Source organism: Globicephala melas, chromosome 15 (assembly GCF_963455315.2).
Source record: "Globicephala melas chromosome 15, mGloMel1.2, whole genome shotgun sequence".
Lineage (NCBI taxonomy): Eukaryota > Metazoa > Chordata > Mammalia > Artiodactyla > Delphinidae > Globicephala > Globicephala melas.
The window spans coordinates 46,722,446-46,740,731 of NC_083328.1; the positions used below are offsets into that span (position 1 = coordinate 46,722,446).

The following is an 18,286-nucleotide window of genomic DNA, read 5'->3' on the forward strand; positions in this document are numbered from 1 at the left end:
CTCATTCAGATTCAATGGAGAAATCAAAAGCTTTTCAGACAAGCAAAACCTAAGAGAATTCAGCACCACCAAACCAGCTTTACATCAAATCCTAAAGGAACTTCTCTAGGCTGGAAACATGAGAGAAGAAACACACCCACAAAAACAAACCCAAAACAATTAAGAAAATGGTAATAGGAACATACATATTGATAATAACCTTGAATGTAAATGGATTAAATGCCCCAACCAAAAGGCACAGACTGGCTGAATGGATACAAAAACAAGACCCTTATATGCTGTCTACAAGAGGCCCACTTCAGACCTATGGACACATACACACTGAAAGTGAAGGAATGGAAAAAGATATTCCATGCAAACGGAAATCAAAAGAAAGCTGGAGTAGCAATACTCGTATCAGATAAAATAGATTTTAAAATAAAGACTGTTACAAGAGATAAGGAGGGACACTATATTGTGATCAAAGGATCAATCCAAGAAGAAGCTATAACAATTATAAATGTTTATGCACCCAACATAGGAGCACCTCAATACATTAGGCAAATGCTAACAACCATGAAAGGAGAAATCAACAGTAGCACAATAATAGTAGGGGACTTTAACACCCCACTTACACCAATGGAGAGATCATCCAAACAGAAAATAAATAAGGAAACACAAGCTTTAAATGATACAATAGACCAGATACATTTAATTGATATTTATAGAATATTCCACCCAGAACTGGCAGAATACACTTTCTTCTCAAGTGCACACGGAACAGTCTCCAGGATTGATCACATCTTGGGTCACAAATCAAGCCTCAGAAAACTTAAGAAAATTGAAATCGTATCAAGCATCTTTTCTGACCACAACGCTATGAAATTGAAAATCAATTACAGGAAAAAACTATAAAAAACCACAAATACATGGAGGGTAAACAGGGCTGTACTAAATAACCAAGAGATCACTGAAGAAATCAAAGAAGAAATTTTAAAAATGCATAGAAACAAATGACAATGAAAACACGATGACGCAAAACCTATGGGATGCAGCAAAAGCAGTTCTAAGAGGGAAGTTTATAGCAATTAAGTCTCACCTCAAGAAACAAGAAAAATCTCAAATAAACAATCTAACCCTACAATTAAAACAACTAGAGAAAGAAGAACAAAGAAAACCCAAAGTCAGTAGAAGGAAAGAAATCATAAAGACCAGAGCAGAAATAAATGAAAACAATAGCAAAGATCAATAAAACTAAAACTGGTTCTTTGAGAATATAAACAAAACTGATAAACCCTTAGCCAGACTCATCAAGAAAAAAGGGGAGAGGATGCAAATCAATAAAATTAGAAATGAAAAAGGATAAATCACAACAGACACTGCAGAAATACAAAGGATTATAAGAGACTACTACAAGCAACTCTGTGCCAATAAAATGGACAACCTGGAAGAAATGGAGAAATTCTTAGAAAGGTATAACCTTCCAAGACTTAACCAGGAAGAAATAGAAAATATGAACAGAGCAATCACAAGTAATGAAATTGAAACTGTGATTAAAAATCTTCCAACAGGGCTTCCCTGGTGGCACAGTGGTTGAGAGTCCGCCTGCCGATGCAGTGGACACGGGTTTGTGCCCTGGTCCGGGAGGATCCCACATGCCATGGAGTGGCTGGGCCCATGAGCCATGGCCACTGAGCCTGCACGTCTGGAGCCTGTGCTCCTCAATGGGAGAGGCCACAACAGTGAGAGGCCTGCGTACTGCAAAAAAAAAACAAAAAAAATCTTCCAACAAACAAAAGTCCAGGACCAGATGGCTTCACAGGTGAATTCTATCAAACATATAGAGAAGAGCTAGCACCTATCCTTCTCAAACTCTTCCAAAAAATTGCAGAGGGAGAAACACTCCCAAATTCATTCTACGAAGCCACCATCACCCGGATACCAAAACCAGAAAAAGATATCACAAAAGTAGAAAATTATAGACCAATATCACTGATGAACTTAGATGCAAAAATCCTGAACAAAATAATAACAAACAGAATCCAACAGCACATTAAAAGGATCATACACCATGATCAAGTGGGATTTATCCCAGGGATGCAAGGTTTCTTCAATATATGCAAGTCAATCAATGTGATACACCATATTAACAAATTAAGGAATAAAAACCATATGATCATCTGAATAGATGCAGAAAAAGCTTTTGACAAAATTCAACACCGATTTATGATAAAAACTCTCCAGAAAGTGGGCATAGAGGGAACCTACCTCAACTTAATAAAGGCCATATATGACAAACCCACCACAAGCATCATACTCAATGGTGAAAAACTGAAAGCATTTCCACTAAGATCAGGAACAAGACAAGAATGTCCAGTCTCGCCACTCTTACTCAGCATAGTTTTGGAAGTCCTGGTCAGAGCAATCGGAGAAGAAAAGGAAATAAAGGGAATACAAATTGGAAAAGAAGAAGTAAAACTGTCAGTGTTTGCAGATGGCATGATACTGTGCATAGAAAATCCTAAAGATGCCACCAGAAAACCACTAGAACTAATCAATGAATTTGGTAAGGTTTCAGTATACAAAGTTAATGCACAAAAAGCTCTGGCATTCCTATACAGCAACAACAAAAAATCAAAGAGAGAAATTAAGGAAACACTCCCATTTACCATTGCAACAAAAATAATAAAATACCTAGGAATAAACCTGCCTAAGGAGGGGAAAGACTTGTACTCAGAAAACTACAAAACACTGATGAACGAAATCAAAGATGACATGAACAGATGGAGAAATATGCCATGTTCTTGGATTGGAAGAATCAGTATTGTGAAAATGACTATACTACCCAAAGCAATCTACAGATTGAATGCAATCCCTATCAAACTACCAATGGTATTCTTCACAGAATTAGGACAAAAGATTTTACAATTCGTATAGAAACACAAAAGACCCTGAATAGCCAAAGCAATCTTGAGAAAGAAAAACAGTTGGAGGAATCAGGCTCCCTGACTTCAAACTATACCTCAAAGCCACAGTAATCAAGACAGTATGGTACTGGCACAAAAACAGAAGTGTAAATGAATGGTATAGGATAGAATGCCCAGAGATAAACCCACACACATATGAGCATCCAATTTATGACAAAGGAGGCAAGAACATTCAATGGAGAAAAGATAGCCTCTTCAATAAGTGGTGCTGGGAAAGTATAAACAGATTATACACAGACCATTGATTATCATTTGGATGAAGATTAACATAAGATCCCATCCCCACCTCATATACAAAAATTCCAGTTTTATTAAAGACCTAAATGTGATTATCAAAACTTTAATAATTTTAGAAGAAATTATGATATTGGCATAAGAAAGGGGTCTTAGAAAAGATAAAAATAAAACCATAATGGCAAAATTCATAAATTTGATGACCTGAAAAAATTTTAATTTGAATATATATTTTTTATTATAACATAAAAAGAAGCCTAACACGCTGGAAAAAGCAACAAATATAGTCAACAAAGAATTAGTATTTGGTTATATAAAGAACACCTACAAATCAACATGAAAACCAAATAGAAAAGGAACAAAGGATACAAATAGGCAATTCTTTTTTTTTTAGATTTATTTTTTATTGAGGTAACATTGGTTTATAACATTATATAAGGGAACTGGGGACTTCCCTGGTGGTCCAGTGGTTAAGACTTCACCTTCCAATGCAGGGGATGTAGGTTCAATCCCTGGTCAGGAAGCTAAGATCCCACATGCCTCACAGCCCAAAAACCAAAACATAAAACAGAAGCAGTATTGTAACAAATTCAGTAAAGACTTTAAAAAAATGGTCCATATCCAAAAAAAACTTTAAAACATTATATAAGTTTCATATATATAGCATTATACTTCTGCTTCTGAATATACTACAGTGTGCTCACCATCAAAAATTTAGTTTCTAACCATCACCTTACAGTTGGCCCTCTTTATGCATTTTGCCCTTCCCTCCCCCACTTCCCTTCTGTTAACCACTACTCTGTTCTCTATATCTATGTGTTTGTTTTGGTTTGTTCATTTATTTTTTATTTGTTTTTTTCTTTTTCATATTCCACATATTAGTGAAATCATATGGTATTTGTCTTTCTTCATCTGACTTATTTCACTTAGCATAACACCCTCAAGGTTCATCCATGTTTCATCTTTTTTGATGATAGCTGAGTAGTATTCCATTGTGTGTGTGTGTGTGTATATGTGTGTGTACCGCATATATATGTATATATATGTGTGTGTGTATATATATATATATATATATATAAAAAACATCTTCTTTATCCATTCATCTATTGATGGGCACCTAAGTTGTCTCCATACCTTGGCTATTGTAAGTAATGAAGTGATGAATACAGGGGTGCACATATCTTTTCAAGTTAGTGTTTTCAAATTCTTTGGATAAATACCCAGAAGTGGAATTGCTAGATCACATGGTAGTTCCATTCTTAATTTTTTGAGGACATAGTGGCTGCACCAATTTACATTTCCAACAGTGTATAAGGTTTCCCTTTTCTTCACATCCTCACCAACATTTATTTCTTGCCTTTTTGATGATAGCCATTCTAACAGTTGTGAGGTAATAAATATCCCATTTTCCTAAAAGGTGAAAACAACCAAAGGCCGATAATTATACTTAACTTCATTAGTAATTGCAGAAACAAATTCAATAGCAAAGATTAATTATTTGACACAGATTAGCAAAACTAAAAGGTCAGATAGCCCCATGAGTGATCCAGAATGTGAAGAAACAAGAACCCTTATACATCACTAGTGAGAGCATAAGTTTTGTCCAACCTCTTTAAACAGCAATGTGGTAATATTTAGTAAAGTTTAAGATGCATATATCCCATACTTGGCACATGTACTTTTAGATAAATTCTCACACATCTGTAGAAGGAAATGTGCATGAGGATTTTCATTGTAGAATTGGTTTTGGTAACACAGAAGTGGAAAAACCTAATGTGCATGGAATGAGTAGGATAAATAATGAAGCAATGAATACATAAAGTGGATTATACATACAAAGAATTTTAACCAGACTGTTGGTGCTGTTAAAATGAATGAATGAAACTTGCTTGACTCAAGATGAATAAATCTCAAAAAGTGAAAAACCGGGCTTCCCTGGTGGCGAAGTGGTTGAGAGTCTGCCTGCCAATGCAGGGGACACGGGTTCGTGCCCCGGTCCGGGAAGATCCCACATGCCGCGGAGCGGCTAGGCCCGTGAGCCATGGCCGCTGAACCTGCGCGTCCGGAGCCTGTGCTCCACAACGGGAGAGGCCACAACAGTGAGAGGCCCGCGTACCGCAAAAAAAAAAAGTGAAAAACCTAGTTGCAAAAGTATATACAGTATGATGCTATTTATACGAAGTATAGAAATAATATTGGGTACATATATGTAGTAAAATAGCTACATAGCAACTTCAGGACAATAACCCCTCTGAAGAGGGAACAAGGAGAAAGGATGCTGGGAGGAGGCTTGGGTGTTTCTGTACATTCTGTTTCCTTAGAGTTGATACTTAAAACAAATAAGGCAAAATGTCACCATCTGTTAAACTGTGTGTGTGAGGGGGCAGGGTTATAGTGTGTTTCACTTTCTGGATTTTTTTTTATATGTTTGAAATATTTCATGGTTAATTTTTTAAGGAAAAAAATGGAAATTAGCATCACTTGACACAAATAGAATTTACAGGTGAATATACATTAAATATATTAACTATCAAAGTATTAAAGTTTGTGTGTGTACCACTTAAAATTATCTTATGTACCCTTTGGGAAACAGTGATCTAAGGTGTTACAAATTAGCAAGTGCAGCTAAGTGTCAACCCAGCCACTTTCAGCAAGCACTCTTGCCCACCCCAGAGGACATGGGTACAGCATGTCACCATCTTTCCCTTGCCCCTGCTCCCACTCATTACTGAAAGTCTTTCTATTATCCAAGACCTCCCACAAGCACTGTCTTCTTACATAATCTTGTCCAAACCAACCAGACTAGGCATTGTCAGGTATGCCTAATGATGCTCTGAATCATCAAGACCAGGTTACACCATGCTCATTATCTTCTGTTGGGGAAGGTGGAGGAATATACTGTATCCTTTTTAGACAGATTTCCATCAGAAAACAGTCAAAATAAAAAGGGATATGACTCATGTAATGGGGAAAATGATTTATATGAAACATATTTTTCAATAATGTCAGATAAATGAAGTATTACTATAAATAAACAACTTTAAAATATTTATGACAAATTACAATAAATTTATTTTTAAAATATATTTAAAATTTTTTTATTTTTTCAAATTGTTCATCATTTGATGGTAACTTTGCATTTAACACATGAGTCTGCATTTTGTGTAGCTCTAAGAAGTAGTATGAGCACAGACTCTGGAGTCAGACTGCCTAGATTTGAATCCTTGTCTACTGGGTACCAGCTATATGACCTTAGGTAGGTTACTTAACCTCTCTGTGCCTACATCACCTCATCTGTAAAATGGGAATGATATGGCGCCTTCCTTTTACAGTCAGTGAGAAAATTGCCTTGGGACCCAAGTGCTTTATAAATATTAGCTCCTATTTATAACTATAACTATAGATATATATTATTTTTGATTCTTCACTTGTTTTATAACCCATATTTCTTTCTGCTAAATTAAGAGTTTTAGATTGTGATTTGTATCTGTCAGAATCCCTCTTATTTCAAGCTTTGCTTAATACATACTTAAAGAGAAAAAAATTTTTTTTCTACTGATAATTTGTCTACCATTTCTAAGAAATACCACTGGAGGTATTGATACCTGAGGACAATAATCTGGGGACAGAATGAATAAACTTGAGTGTTGTAAATATCTGTGCTCTATTCAAGTGTATTTGAGTTGATCGCATCTTTATCTGACTAAACTCTGCTGAGTCATTCTTTCTTGGATGGAATGTTATTTTTAGAAATGGATCGTTATTCTCCCTCCTTATCTTAGATTGTATCTTTCTAGCAGACATTAAGGGCAAATGTGAAGAGCTCTTCTGATGCATTATTCAGAACATCAGAAACTGAAGTTGGTTTATATTAAAGACAATTAAAATTATAGATACAGTGTCTGTGGAGGCAAGATTTTCTGCAGGGCAAAGATTTTCCCATTTTATCTTTTTGTATCATTTTAATGGTGAAAGCACCTGATTTTTAGTCAGACTAAAAGATATTCATCTCCTTTAACTCTCAGTGACAAAACATTCTTTTAACTCTCAGTGATCCTTTATGTGGCTCACAACGTAACTATAATTTGAGATTCAAAATAATGAATTTATTATTCTTTTCCCTTTTATTTTTCTAGATAATTTAGATGGTATTTATATACTTAAATTTAAGTGCTAAAGTTCTAGATTTTCTGGTGAAACATACAAGAAAGTGAGGAATGCAGGCTAGGGCAAGGGAAGGAGCTGAGCAAAGATAAGAGTTTCAGAAGTTTAGGGCTTTGAAGAACGAATTGCCCTGGAGGATTGCCCCCTTCGCATAGGCAAGGGGGCTGGGCTTTTTTACTCCCACATCAATCAGCCAATGGCTATAGGCCACCAGCACCTTGGACGGTTAAATATATATGTTGAAAGACCTTGCCTTACTTGCTGAACCTCCTTGACTCCAATCAACTTGTCTCTATTCAAACTCCAAAACAATTGTCTCTGATCAGAGCCATCCTCCTGCCACTTCTATTCTCTCTCTCTTTCGCCTACCAAACCTGCCTTCACCTTCACAATGACCTCAGTTCCCTCCTTCCTCTCCTTCTTCACCCCTCTGTCCGCGCTCCTCAGTATCACTTACTTTCGTAGCCAGCTTTGACTGCATGACCAGCCGTGACACTCAAGCTCTCATTCTTTAAGATACACTGCCCCCCAGTTCATTTGCATAAACTGTTTCCTCCAAATGGAACACCAGTTTCATCTTCTTGGCCTGACAAATTCCTACCTACGTTTTAAGAACTATCTAAAGTGCCATTTAATCTGTGAAGATTTCTTTATTTCACGAAGCCAGAGTAAGGGGCATGAAGTGGGTGGGCATTTGCTGTTTGTGGGCTTCCCATCACCCATTTTACCCTTCTCACCATCCCAATTTCCTCTGAGGAATTAGATCTTCCCCAATGGATACATTTTTATAGGAAGGTAATGAGAAGCCTTGTTTTCCCTGCTGACCCATCAGATTCATCATGGAGTCTTCCTCAACAGAGAGAGGAAGGTCCGAAAAGGATTGGATTCTAGTCCATCCCAGTAGCAATGTCTGCCTCTGCTTCCAGAGATACTTTGATTCCTGATCAACCCCATTGAGTCTATGAACCTCCTAATAAGTTTCTTTGGCTTAAGTCAATCATATTGGGTTTCTGTTGCTTACAAACAAAGAAGCCTCCTTTACTCCCACAGTGCCTTCTTATGTAGTGCCTACCATGTGGCCTTGTAATTTTTGGTAAACATGTTTGTCTCCACCAGGCTAAGACACAATATCTAGCATTGTGTCTAACACATGGTGAGTATCATCAGTTCATACCTATTAAATGAACGAGTAAACGTATGAATGACAGAGAACAAGTTGTCTCCAGCTTTCCTTCTTCTCATTAATATCTGAAACAAGCAAGTGGGCCATTTTTGTTCTAAAGATTTGCTTATAGTCATTATGAACAAGAGGATTCTGCACGAATTCCACAATGGCAAGTGAAAGGAATTAAGAAATAGACTTGATTAGAGAATTTTACAACTGAAGTATGAGCAGGAGAAGGCATAGATTCCCATTTCTTCCACCATCTCACAGAAAGGTAATCTGGGTCCAAGTATTTCTGGACATATGCAAGGTCTACCTACTACACTGTACTTTGAGTACAATCATGAGAAAATGACTTTGTCAGACGTGAGCTACCTGGGCATCCAGCTGCCTGGGAAAGTCAGATGTCCAGCACCTGGAAACCTTGCGGGGCCATGGGAAATTTCAGTGCCTCTTGCTTTTCGAAGGTAGCCACTGATCTGATCAGAAACTGAGTTTGGGGCATCCTTTCTCACAGGGAGAAGGGACAGCTTGTTTTCCTTGTGATTTGGAGTTGGCATCAGTATTAGTTTGCTATGGCTGCCATAACAAAATACCATAGGCAAGGTGGCTTACACAGCAGAAATTTATTTTCTCACAGTTCTGGAGGCTGGAAGTCCATGATCAAGGTGTTTGCAGGGTTGGTTTCATTCTAAGGCTTCTTTCCTTGGCTTACAAAGGGTCACCTTCTCAATGTGTCCTTACATGATCTTTTTCTGTGCCCACATGCTCCTGGTGTTTCTTCTGCTTATAAGGACACCTGTCATATTGGATTAGGGCCCCAACCTAATGGCCTCATTTAATCACTTCTTTAAAGACCTCATCTCCAAATACGGTTACATTCTGAGGTACTGGGGGTTGGGACTTCAATATATGAATTTTGAAGGACACAATTCAGCCCATAACAGTCCCCAAGTTAGATAGGGAGTAATGATAATAAGACTGCAGAAGTAATAAAGTATCTAGAACTCTCTACAAATTATATCTCTGACAAACACTGAAATACAAACTCATCTAGTTGGATCACTTTCCACAATTTACTGCTGCCTTAAATACTTCTCTAGCACACCTATTCGCCCTTTTATTCCTGATGCTCATCCCCACCACTTCTCAGTCACCTTAGAGCCCCTACCAGTACAAAACAGTTGGCCATTCAAAGGACTTCAGAGTCATGAAGGTCTTTTACATCAACTTCAGAATGGTCTCCTCAAATCCACAAATCATTTCCTGACTGTAATTTTCCCCAAATTTTGAAATCATTAAACCATAAAAAGAAAATCAAAGTGTTGTCAAGATAACTTTTTCTGATAATTGAGCCCTCTTGTGTTAAAGAAAACTTGTATTTTAATACATTTGGAAAACCAAAAAGAAAATTACACGTAAACGTAAAAGGCATGGCTAGAAATCTGTAGTGGTAAATCATTTCTCATATGTATATGGATGCAGAGTCAACCTTTCAAAATTTATTCCCACTCTTTGAAAGCCTGTTAATAGGAGCAATTGCTATTCCAAACACAGATGAGTAGATTTTTCCCATTATTTTTCCTCTTTAATCATAAGTATAGGTAATATACAACCCAAAGCAGAAGTTAGACACAAAACTTGTCTGGTGTTACTAAATTGATTGGATAACTTGAAGCATTCAAAATAGTTGTAAACTGGCTTTTAAGTTTGTTGTGTTTGGGTTTGTTATTTAATTTACAAAAGAAAGTGCACAACTCTGATACCTTGTCAGGAAGAAGAAAAACAAGAACCACTTTAAAAGTTCTTTGTTGTCTTGTTAATGAGGCATCAAATCCCAGAATGCCTCTCCTTTAAAATGACTTCAGCAATCTTCAGAAAGAAAAACGGAGCTGGAGGAATCAGGCTCCCAAACTTCAGACTATACTACAAAGCTACAGTGCCAGACAGTATGGTACTGGCACAAAAATAGAAATATAGATCAATGGAACAGGATAGAAAGCCCAGAGATTAACCCACGCACATATGGTCACCTTATTTTTGATAAAAGAGGCAAGAATATACAATGGAGACAAGGCAGCCTCTTCAATAAGTGGTGCTGGGAAAACTGGAGAGCTACTTGTAAAAGAATGAAATTAGAACACTCCTTAACACCATACACAAAAATAAACTCCAAATGGATTAAAGACCTAAATGTAAGGCCAGACACTATAAAAATAGTAGAGGAAAACATAGGAAGAACACTCTATGACATACATCACAGCAAGATCCTTTTTGACCCACCTCCTAGAGAAATGGAAATAAAAACAAAAATAAACAAATGGGACCTAATGAAACTGAAAAGCTTTTGCACAGCAAAGGAAACCATAAACAAGAAGAAAAGACAACCCTCAGAATGGGAGAAAATATTTGCAAACGAAGCAACTGACAAAGGACTAACCTCCAAAATTTACAAGCAGCTCATGCAACTCAATATCAAAAAAAAAAACAACCCCAATCCAAAAATGGGCAGAAGAGCTAAATAGACATTTCTCCAAAGACGATATACAGATTGCTGAGAAACACATGAAAGAATGCTCAACATCACTAATCATTAGAGAAATGCAAATCAAAACTGCAATGAGGTATCACCTCACACCAGTCAGAATGGCCATCATCAAAAAATCTACAAACAATAAATGCTGGAGAGGGTGTGGAGAAAAGGGAACCCTCTTGCACTATTGGTGGAAATGTAAATTGATAGAGCCATTATGGAGAACAGTATGGAGGTTCCTTAAAAACCTAAAAATAGAACTCCCATATGACCCTGCAATCCCACTACTGGACATACACCCTGAGAAAACCATAATTCAAAAAGAGTCATGTACCACAATGTTCATTGCAGCTCTATTTACAATAGCCAGGACATGGAAGCAACCTAAGTGTCCATTAACAGATGAATGGATAAAGAAAATGTGGCACATATATACAATGCGATATTGCACAGCCATAAAAAGAAATGAAATTGAGTTATTTATAGTGAGTTGGATGGACCTAGAGTCTGTCGTACAGAGTGAAGTAAGTCAGAAAGAGAAAATCAAATATTGTATGCTAACACATATATATGGAATCCAAAAATTAAAAAAGGTTCTGAAGAACCTAGGGGCAGGACGGGAATAAAGACACAGATGTAGAGAATGGACTTGAGGACACAGGGAGGGGGAAGGGTAAGCTGGGACGAAAGTGAGAGAGTGGCATGGACTTATATATACTACCAAACATAAAATAGATAGCTAGTGGGAAGCAGCCACATAGCACAGGGAGATTAGCTTGGTGCTTTGTGACCACCTAGAGGGGTGGGAGGGAGACACAAGAGGGAGGAGATATGGAGACATATGTATAGCTGATTCACTTTGTTATAAAGCAGAAACTAACAAACCATTGTAAAGCAATTATACTCCAATAACGATGTTAAAAAAATAATAAAATAAAATGACTTCAGATGTGGTTCACCTAATCAGAGGTTTCAGTGAGTGTCATAATGGACTTCAAGAGGCACTGTGATACTATGGAGGGGTGTGTGTGTGTGTGTGTGTGTGTGTGTGTGTGTGTGTGTGTTGGGGTGGGGGCTCTAAAGCAGACTCTCCTTCTAACCAGCTTTCCCCATCTGTAAACTGGTGATATGTTTTGAAAATTGTGAATTGTTATATAAATGTTTTAAAATATTATTATTGTAGCAGGTAAATTCCTGTTTCCTTATTTTCCTTAAATGCTATAAAATTTACTCTGAGTCTCCATCACAAGGCAAATTATTATTGATACTCTCTCTGTGTGTCTTCTCCAAGGTCCAAAGTGTGTCTTGGCACACGTACTCTGCCCTCTTATTCCTGATGCTCATCCCCAACAGTTCTCAGGCTAGAAAGGTCTGAGAAAGGTTCTGGGGAGGAGGGGGCAGCCTTGGGCAGAGCAAAATTTTCAGGGAGATTCTCTCTTCCAATCCTAGGTACACAATGGTCATCTTGGAGATGCCCATTGCTCATGAAATCTTAAGGTTCAGACAAGGGATCTGAGAGCTGAGAGCCTGGTGTCGAAGATCCAACCTGTAGAATACACCAGGCAACCCCTTCCCTTAGAGGCCTTGCTTCCTGTCTTCTGCTTACAGGACTTTGTACCCTCTTCCCACACCGGGAACACCTCTCTCCCTCCTACCATCAGAAACATCTGTCTGTCTCCTCTACCCTCCAAGACCTTTCACAAAAGAGAGGAAGAGAGTACTTTTGTAGGCAGCTTCTACCATCTGACCAAAGGTGAGGTGATCTTGAAATGCAGAAGTTAGAAAATGAGAGAGAACCCCAAACTAATATTCCAGCACATTATTTTTAAAATATAAAACACAAAAATAATGCTATTTGTCCTTGTTCGTCCATATACAGTAAAAAAGCAAACAAAGAAAATTTTCACAGATGAAGGAGACCGGCTTTTTAAGATGGGCATCAAGATCCTCCAGCAGTCTAAAAGCCGAAAACAAAAAGCAGAGTAAGTCCATCCAGCTACTTAAGCCAAGTTCAATTTCCAGGTTGAGAAAAAGGAACAATCCAAAATCTAATTTGTCATTAAAAGCTTACTGGTATAACAAGTAAGCTTATTTGTCTGTAAGCTTTTGTTTTTAAAAGGATCAAATGGTGTTTAAAGAATCCTACAAATTATCCAGCCTACAAATGGAAGGACTATGTGTGAAATTGCGGTCCCTACACATTAAATGAAAGGCAGAATGAAGGCACTGATCTGAGCATTCAGGCAAAAATATTCTGTTTTGGCTTTAATTGATTCAAATGAAATAAAACATGTATTATTTGAATTAGAGAAGTTATTGTTTTAGAATGCTTTATTCTGCCTAACAGCATTTGTACATCACTTTATGGTTTTCAGAGCACTTTCGTGCATGTGACGTCATTTTATCCCCAGAACAGACTTATGAGTTAAGAAAGGTTTCATTTTTCCCCCTTTAAAAAGTTGAGAACAGAGATTCAAGGATGTTAGAGTGAAGTGATCACAAATGCACAGCTGGGAGGTGACCAAGCCGTGGCCACATGGTCTCACACCATGTCCATTGTTTCTCTTTTCACTTATCTATTTTGTCTAAATGGGAGGCAGAAATATCTTCTCCCCCCAGGAGAGGGGCACAACTTGAGGTCCTATCAACTCTCTAGTTAAAACCTTGGGATCACACTCTGGCTCTGTCATTACTGGTGTGATCCTGAGCAAGTTACTTAACTGCTTCGTGCCCTGCATAATGCAATCAAGCTCTTAGAACAGTGTCCTTAGTAATAAGGAGATAAGTGTTTGCTATTTTTATCTCTAGTCCTCTAAATGGTAAGTGGAAGGTGTGGAAGAGAAGAAGGCAAGTGTGTCTTGAACCATAATAGAAAGAATGGACTCTGAGCCCTCGACAAGGAGACTTCTTTTGTTTTCACACAAATTAGGCATACTAGCCCTACGGGAAGCATCCCAGAGCTGTGGTAACCAACCCGAGGCAGGCAGGCGCAGAGTCCATGAATTCTTTCTGAAAACTCAAAGACTTTGAGAAGAGTGTAAGAGTGTAGAGGATGAGGGTGGGGGTGGGGCACTCAACTGTGAACCTGGTTATAAAAACATCACAACGTCCATTTTTCAAGGTCCTTCTTTGTGTTAATGTTGTAGGCATTTATGTGTGGGATATTACTCATTGCTCACGATGATACTGTAAGACATAAATTATTATCCCCAAATTATGGAGGAGGAAATGGAAGGTCAAAAAGATTCTGATTTTTCCAAAGTGACAAGAAGAAGGAAGTAAGGGATTTGGTCCTCTCTCTAGGGAAAGTTAAATTAGAAGCTCTTTATAAGAGCAAAGGAAAACTCAAGGCTCATGCTGAGCATTCCTGGGGGCTCTCATGATGAGGATGGAGTTAAATCAGACCCCAAGCTACAATCCAGCCTGATGGGGAAGTCAGCTCACTCAGGTGCCAATGAGTATATGAGTAAGGATAGGATTTCTCAAGCTGGCCAGGCTAGATGAGAGAACAATGGGAAGGGCTGTTCCCTGAGATTTCAGACTAGCTCTGCCTATAGCCTGTGAACCCAAGATGAGGGGCTCCATCAAGTCCAAGGAAAGCCTAGATTCAGGCTGATGGGACAAAACCACTCTTAGAAGGTTCTGCTTAACCTTCATGCGTGCCTTCCTTTCTGGCTTCAAGGATGGGGAGAAAACCCAGCCCTTCAGTGCAGGACCATCCAGTAGTGCAGGAACCTTCATGCCTACCTGGTGTCATTCAATCTCAGGTTATTCTTTCCCAGTCTATCCTGCTCCAGTCCTTGCCCAAGAATCCGAGAAGAACAGCTTATTTCTGTAGCAGCATAGATACATGAGAGGGTACATGAATCTGAGTCTCCTGACCCTTCAGCATGTGTAGCAGTGGAGACCTGAAACCAAATATGTTCATAACAAAAGACCCTAAGAGTTTATGGGCAAGATGGGTGAAATTCCTTCAGTTTTCAGGATAGTCTGCTCTCCACTGAAGCCAGTTACATCTAATACAGCCATCTTTAAGATTCTGGTCACACCAAAGAGGAATCATACCCCTCCTATTCATCTTCTACCCTACCCCCTCCTTGCTTCACCGCTTCTCAGATGAGGGTAGCAGGAGTTAGAGGGGCTAGTAGAATTTTTGGCTCATCCACACCCACATCTTGGTCTAATTCATTTATTCAGTCTCTTCATATATAGGAAAGGAAAATTGTTGAACAAGTCAGTGCTGTTGGAAGTACAGATGTTAAGCAAGCATATGTCAGGGAAACACAAACTTGTCTGAAGGAGTCAAGAAACCTCTATGACATCCCAGGTTAACTGTCATTAAGAATTACTCCCCATCAGCGAAGAAGCTGTGAAGATGAGCTGCTGCCCCACACCAAGTTTCTGATGTGTGCTAGAGATACATTTAGCCTCCTCCTTCCCCAGCACCCAACCGAGCATCCAATGCCAGATCCTTTACAGACAATCCGGATACCTAACTGAACTTTCTTTTGGAGATCTGCCCCTGCAGCCCAGTTTCTCCTACTTTTTCACTCTTGGGGATTGCAGTCCAGATCTTAATCCCACAAACTTTACCAACACCTTTCTCGTGCCCTTGGTCCTGCTTCTGGTATTCCATATATCACCTTGGACTTTCCTGACAGGGGACCCCTCCCTCAGAATCAAAGACACCTAGAGGGGTTGGTTTTGCAAACTTTTGCTGCCCCCTGAGACCAGTGACTGGTTATATTGCTGGCCTCTGTAGCCCATCTCAGGTTTCTCTGCCCTGGACCATGTCGGTGCCCTTCTAGTCCCAGCAGACTATGTGGTTGCAGCAGCAAGCCATGCAACAGAAGAGCTCCCAGGAGTCTGTATCCTGTTGCCATGCCCATCCCCTGATGCCAGACATTTGAATTCATTGACCTTTGAGACCTTCTATTTTATTATTTGCCTTCTGGTCCCCAGAACCTCCACTTGCTTTGACCATGGCTAATTTCTTGCTTGACCTCCTGGCTTCTTTTTGTCCCACTGGGGTCTACTCTCTGTTTGCCATCCAGGACCCTAATGCGTACCTGGATGTCACTCATCCTGGCCTTTTTGGCTCCAGCTTTTGACCAAGAGCAGCTTATTCTAGCAACAGCATGGGTAGGGGTATATAAAGCTGAGTCTCCTGATCCTTCTGAATTGGCAGCTGTGGTAGGTTTGTGTGTTTGTTCCGGTATTTGAGTCAAGGTCACAGGCTTGACTGATCTTACTGCTACCAAAAAGGAAGTTAGAAGAGTAAAAATAAATCCCCAAAGCACTCTCTATCTCCAACACAAGTTTTGACCTTGCAAGTCTCTCCATCATTACTTGCTACACAGATCAGGTCCAGGTGAGTTCTGACTAGGACTCATAAAATGCGCTGTGAGGCAATCCTCTGGCATCTGTATTGGTAATCACTAAACTTTACGTGATTTACCCACTAATTATAGGAGAAAAAGTACCATGCTATAAAACTTTAGAATCTATGCAATAGTTCTAGTAATAATAATAGCTAAATTTATTGAGTGCTTACTCTGTATCAGGCAGTATGCCAGGAATTTCACATGGATTATCTCATTGAATCTTCCCAGCAACCCTATGAAGTAAGTGCTTTTATTATCCCCATTCCATAGATGAGAGAGGCACAGAGAAGTCAAGTAACTTGCCCAAAGCTCTCAAACTAAATTAGTGGTAGAGCCAGGATTTGAACCCAGGCATTCAGACTCTAGAGCCCTAAAAACCATTAAGGTTTTGTTTGGTTATTGTTTTCCCACACAGTCTGTCTTTGCTGTGCTGAATAATATGTTCTGTTTTAGAAATTTATCTTGGAATATAAAGGAACAGTTCTCATGATAGTAACTTCCAAGATGACATTCCAGTTTTGATTATTTTTAATTGATTTTGATTATATTGTTATGTATTTCAGAGTTCATTTTATAAATCAAATACTCATAATTAATGGGAGTTGCCATGGGAGAGTTCACTATTTTAAGACAAGTGCCCCAATTTTTCACTTTTCTTGGTCTATAAGCTTGAAGCATGATATAGCCTCAATATTTCTACTTTTCAGCAGCTTCATTATTTGTCAGATATATTTGAAATTGTAATCTTAGTCTGACCTAGGGCTGAAAAAAATCTACTGGTCTAGAAATGTAATGGACTTTAGCCAAACTGTATTGTTAGTAGCAACATCAACCAGGTCCTACTTGTTAGAGAGAAGCAGTATGAAGGAGGGAGCAACAATTTTCATTTTTGATAATCACACTTCTAACTTCGTATTCTTCAAACAGAGCCTACAAACTCTTTGCTAAAGCGTCTGACATGGGAAACTTGAAAGCTATGGAGAAAATGGCTGATGCTTTGCTATTTGGAAATTTTGGCATGCAAAACATAACAGCAGCTATCCAATTATACGAGTCCTTGGCTAAAGAAGGATCATATAAAGCCCAAAACGTGAGTTTTGAAAGAAAATTAAACTTTAAATAGCTATGTCCTGAAATAATTATAGGCAAATAACATGTGAGAGGAGTTGAGCCTCTACTGCATGAGCCCAGGCCTAGGAAAGTTACTGTAATGCGCTGAGTGTAATGTTCCGTCAGGGCAAGAACGAGCAGGAGCCCGGGGCAAATTCTTCTAGCTCTTGAGTGACTTTCAGGAATGGAGCAGAGCTGCTCTCTAATCCACCTTCCCACCATCCATGTCCATGTGTGTGTTTCGAAACAATGTGAGAACTCTGAACCCCTAACATAGTTAAATTTTATATAAAATATATTCACCTATGCAAAGAAATATGGAACTAAATCTCCTACCTTAGGATGCCTGGTTTTTACACTTCAAGTATTTTATAAGCTATATATATTTCCTTTTCTATTTTAATATGTGTATTTCACTTTATTCCAAGAATAACATAAGCATTTCATAGAAAATCTGGAAAACAGGAAAAAAAAAAAAAAAGCCCTTCACAAGCCAACCATCCTGACTCAACTACTGTTAGGACTGCTTTGTATTTCTGTTTGGCGTCTTCCTCTGTGCATCTTTCTTTTAAAAATATCATCATAATCACATGTATTATGATTATGATGTATCATTTTGTTTCTGGCTGCTTTCACTTAATGCTATAGCAAAAGTATGTTTTCATGTTGCTGGTCGCGCTTTTTTTTTTTAGATGTTGGGGGTAGGAGTTTTAGTAATTTATTTATTTAT

At 38.5% G+C, this 18,286-nt stretch overlaps 1 protein-coding gene across 6 annotated transcripts in view; it reads left to right on the forward strand.

Annotated features, from left to right (window-relative positions):
• Positions 1–18,286, forward strand: part of SEL1L2 (SEL1L2 adaptor subunit of SYVN1 ubiquitin ligase) — a 118,382-nt gene that overhangs the window by 47,456 nt on the left and 52,640 nt on the right. For 5 of the 6 annotated variants that reach the window (XM_060284611.1, XM_070043594.1, XM_060284613.1 and 2 more), the window contains exons 3-4: positions 12,942–13,044; positions 17,374–17,536. The exons of the other annotated variant lie outside the window; for it this stretch is intronic. In XM_060284611.1, coding sequence (XP_060140594.1) covers positions 12,995–13,044; positions 17,374–17,536 — 213 coding nt within the window. In that variant the 5' untranslated portion in view covers positions 12,942–12,994. The remainder of the gene's footprint in view (positions 1–12,941; positions 13,045–17,373; positions 17,537–18,286) is intronic. 6 annotated transcript variants of the gene reach the window in all.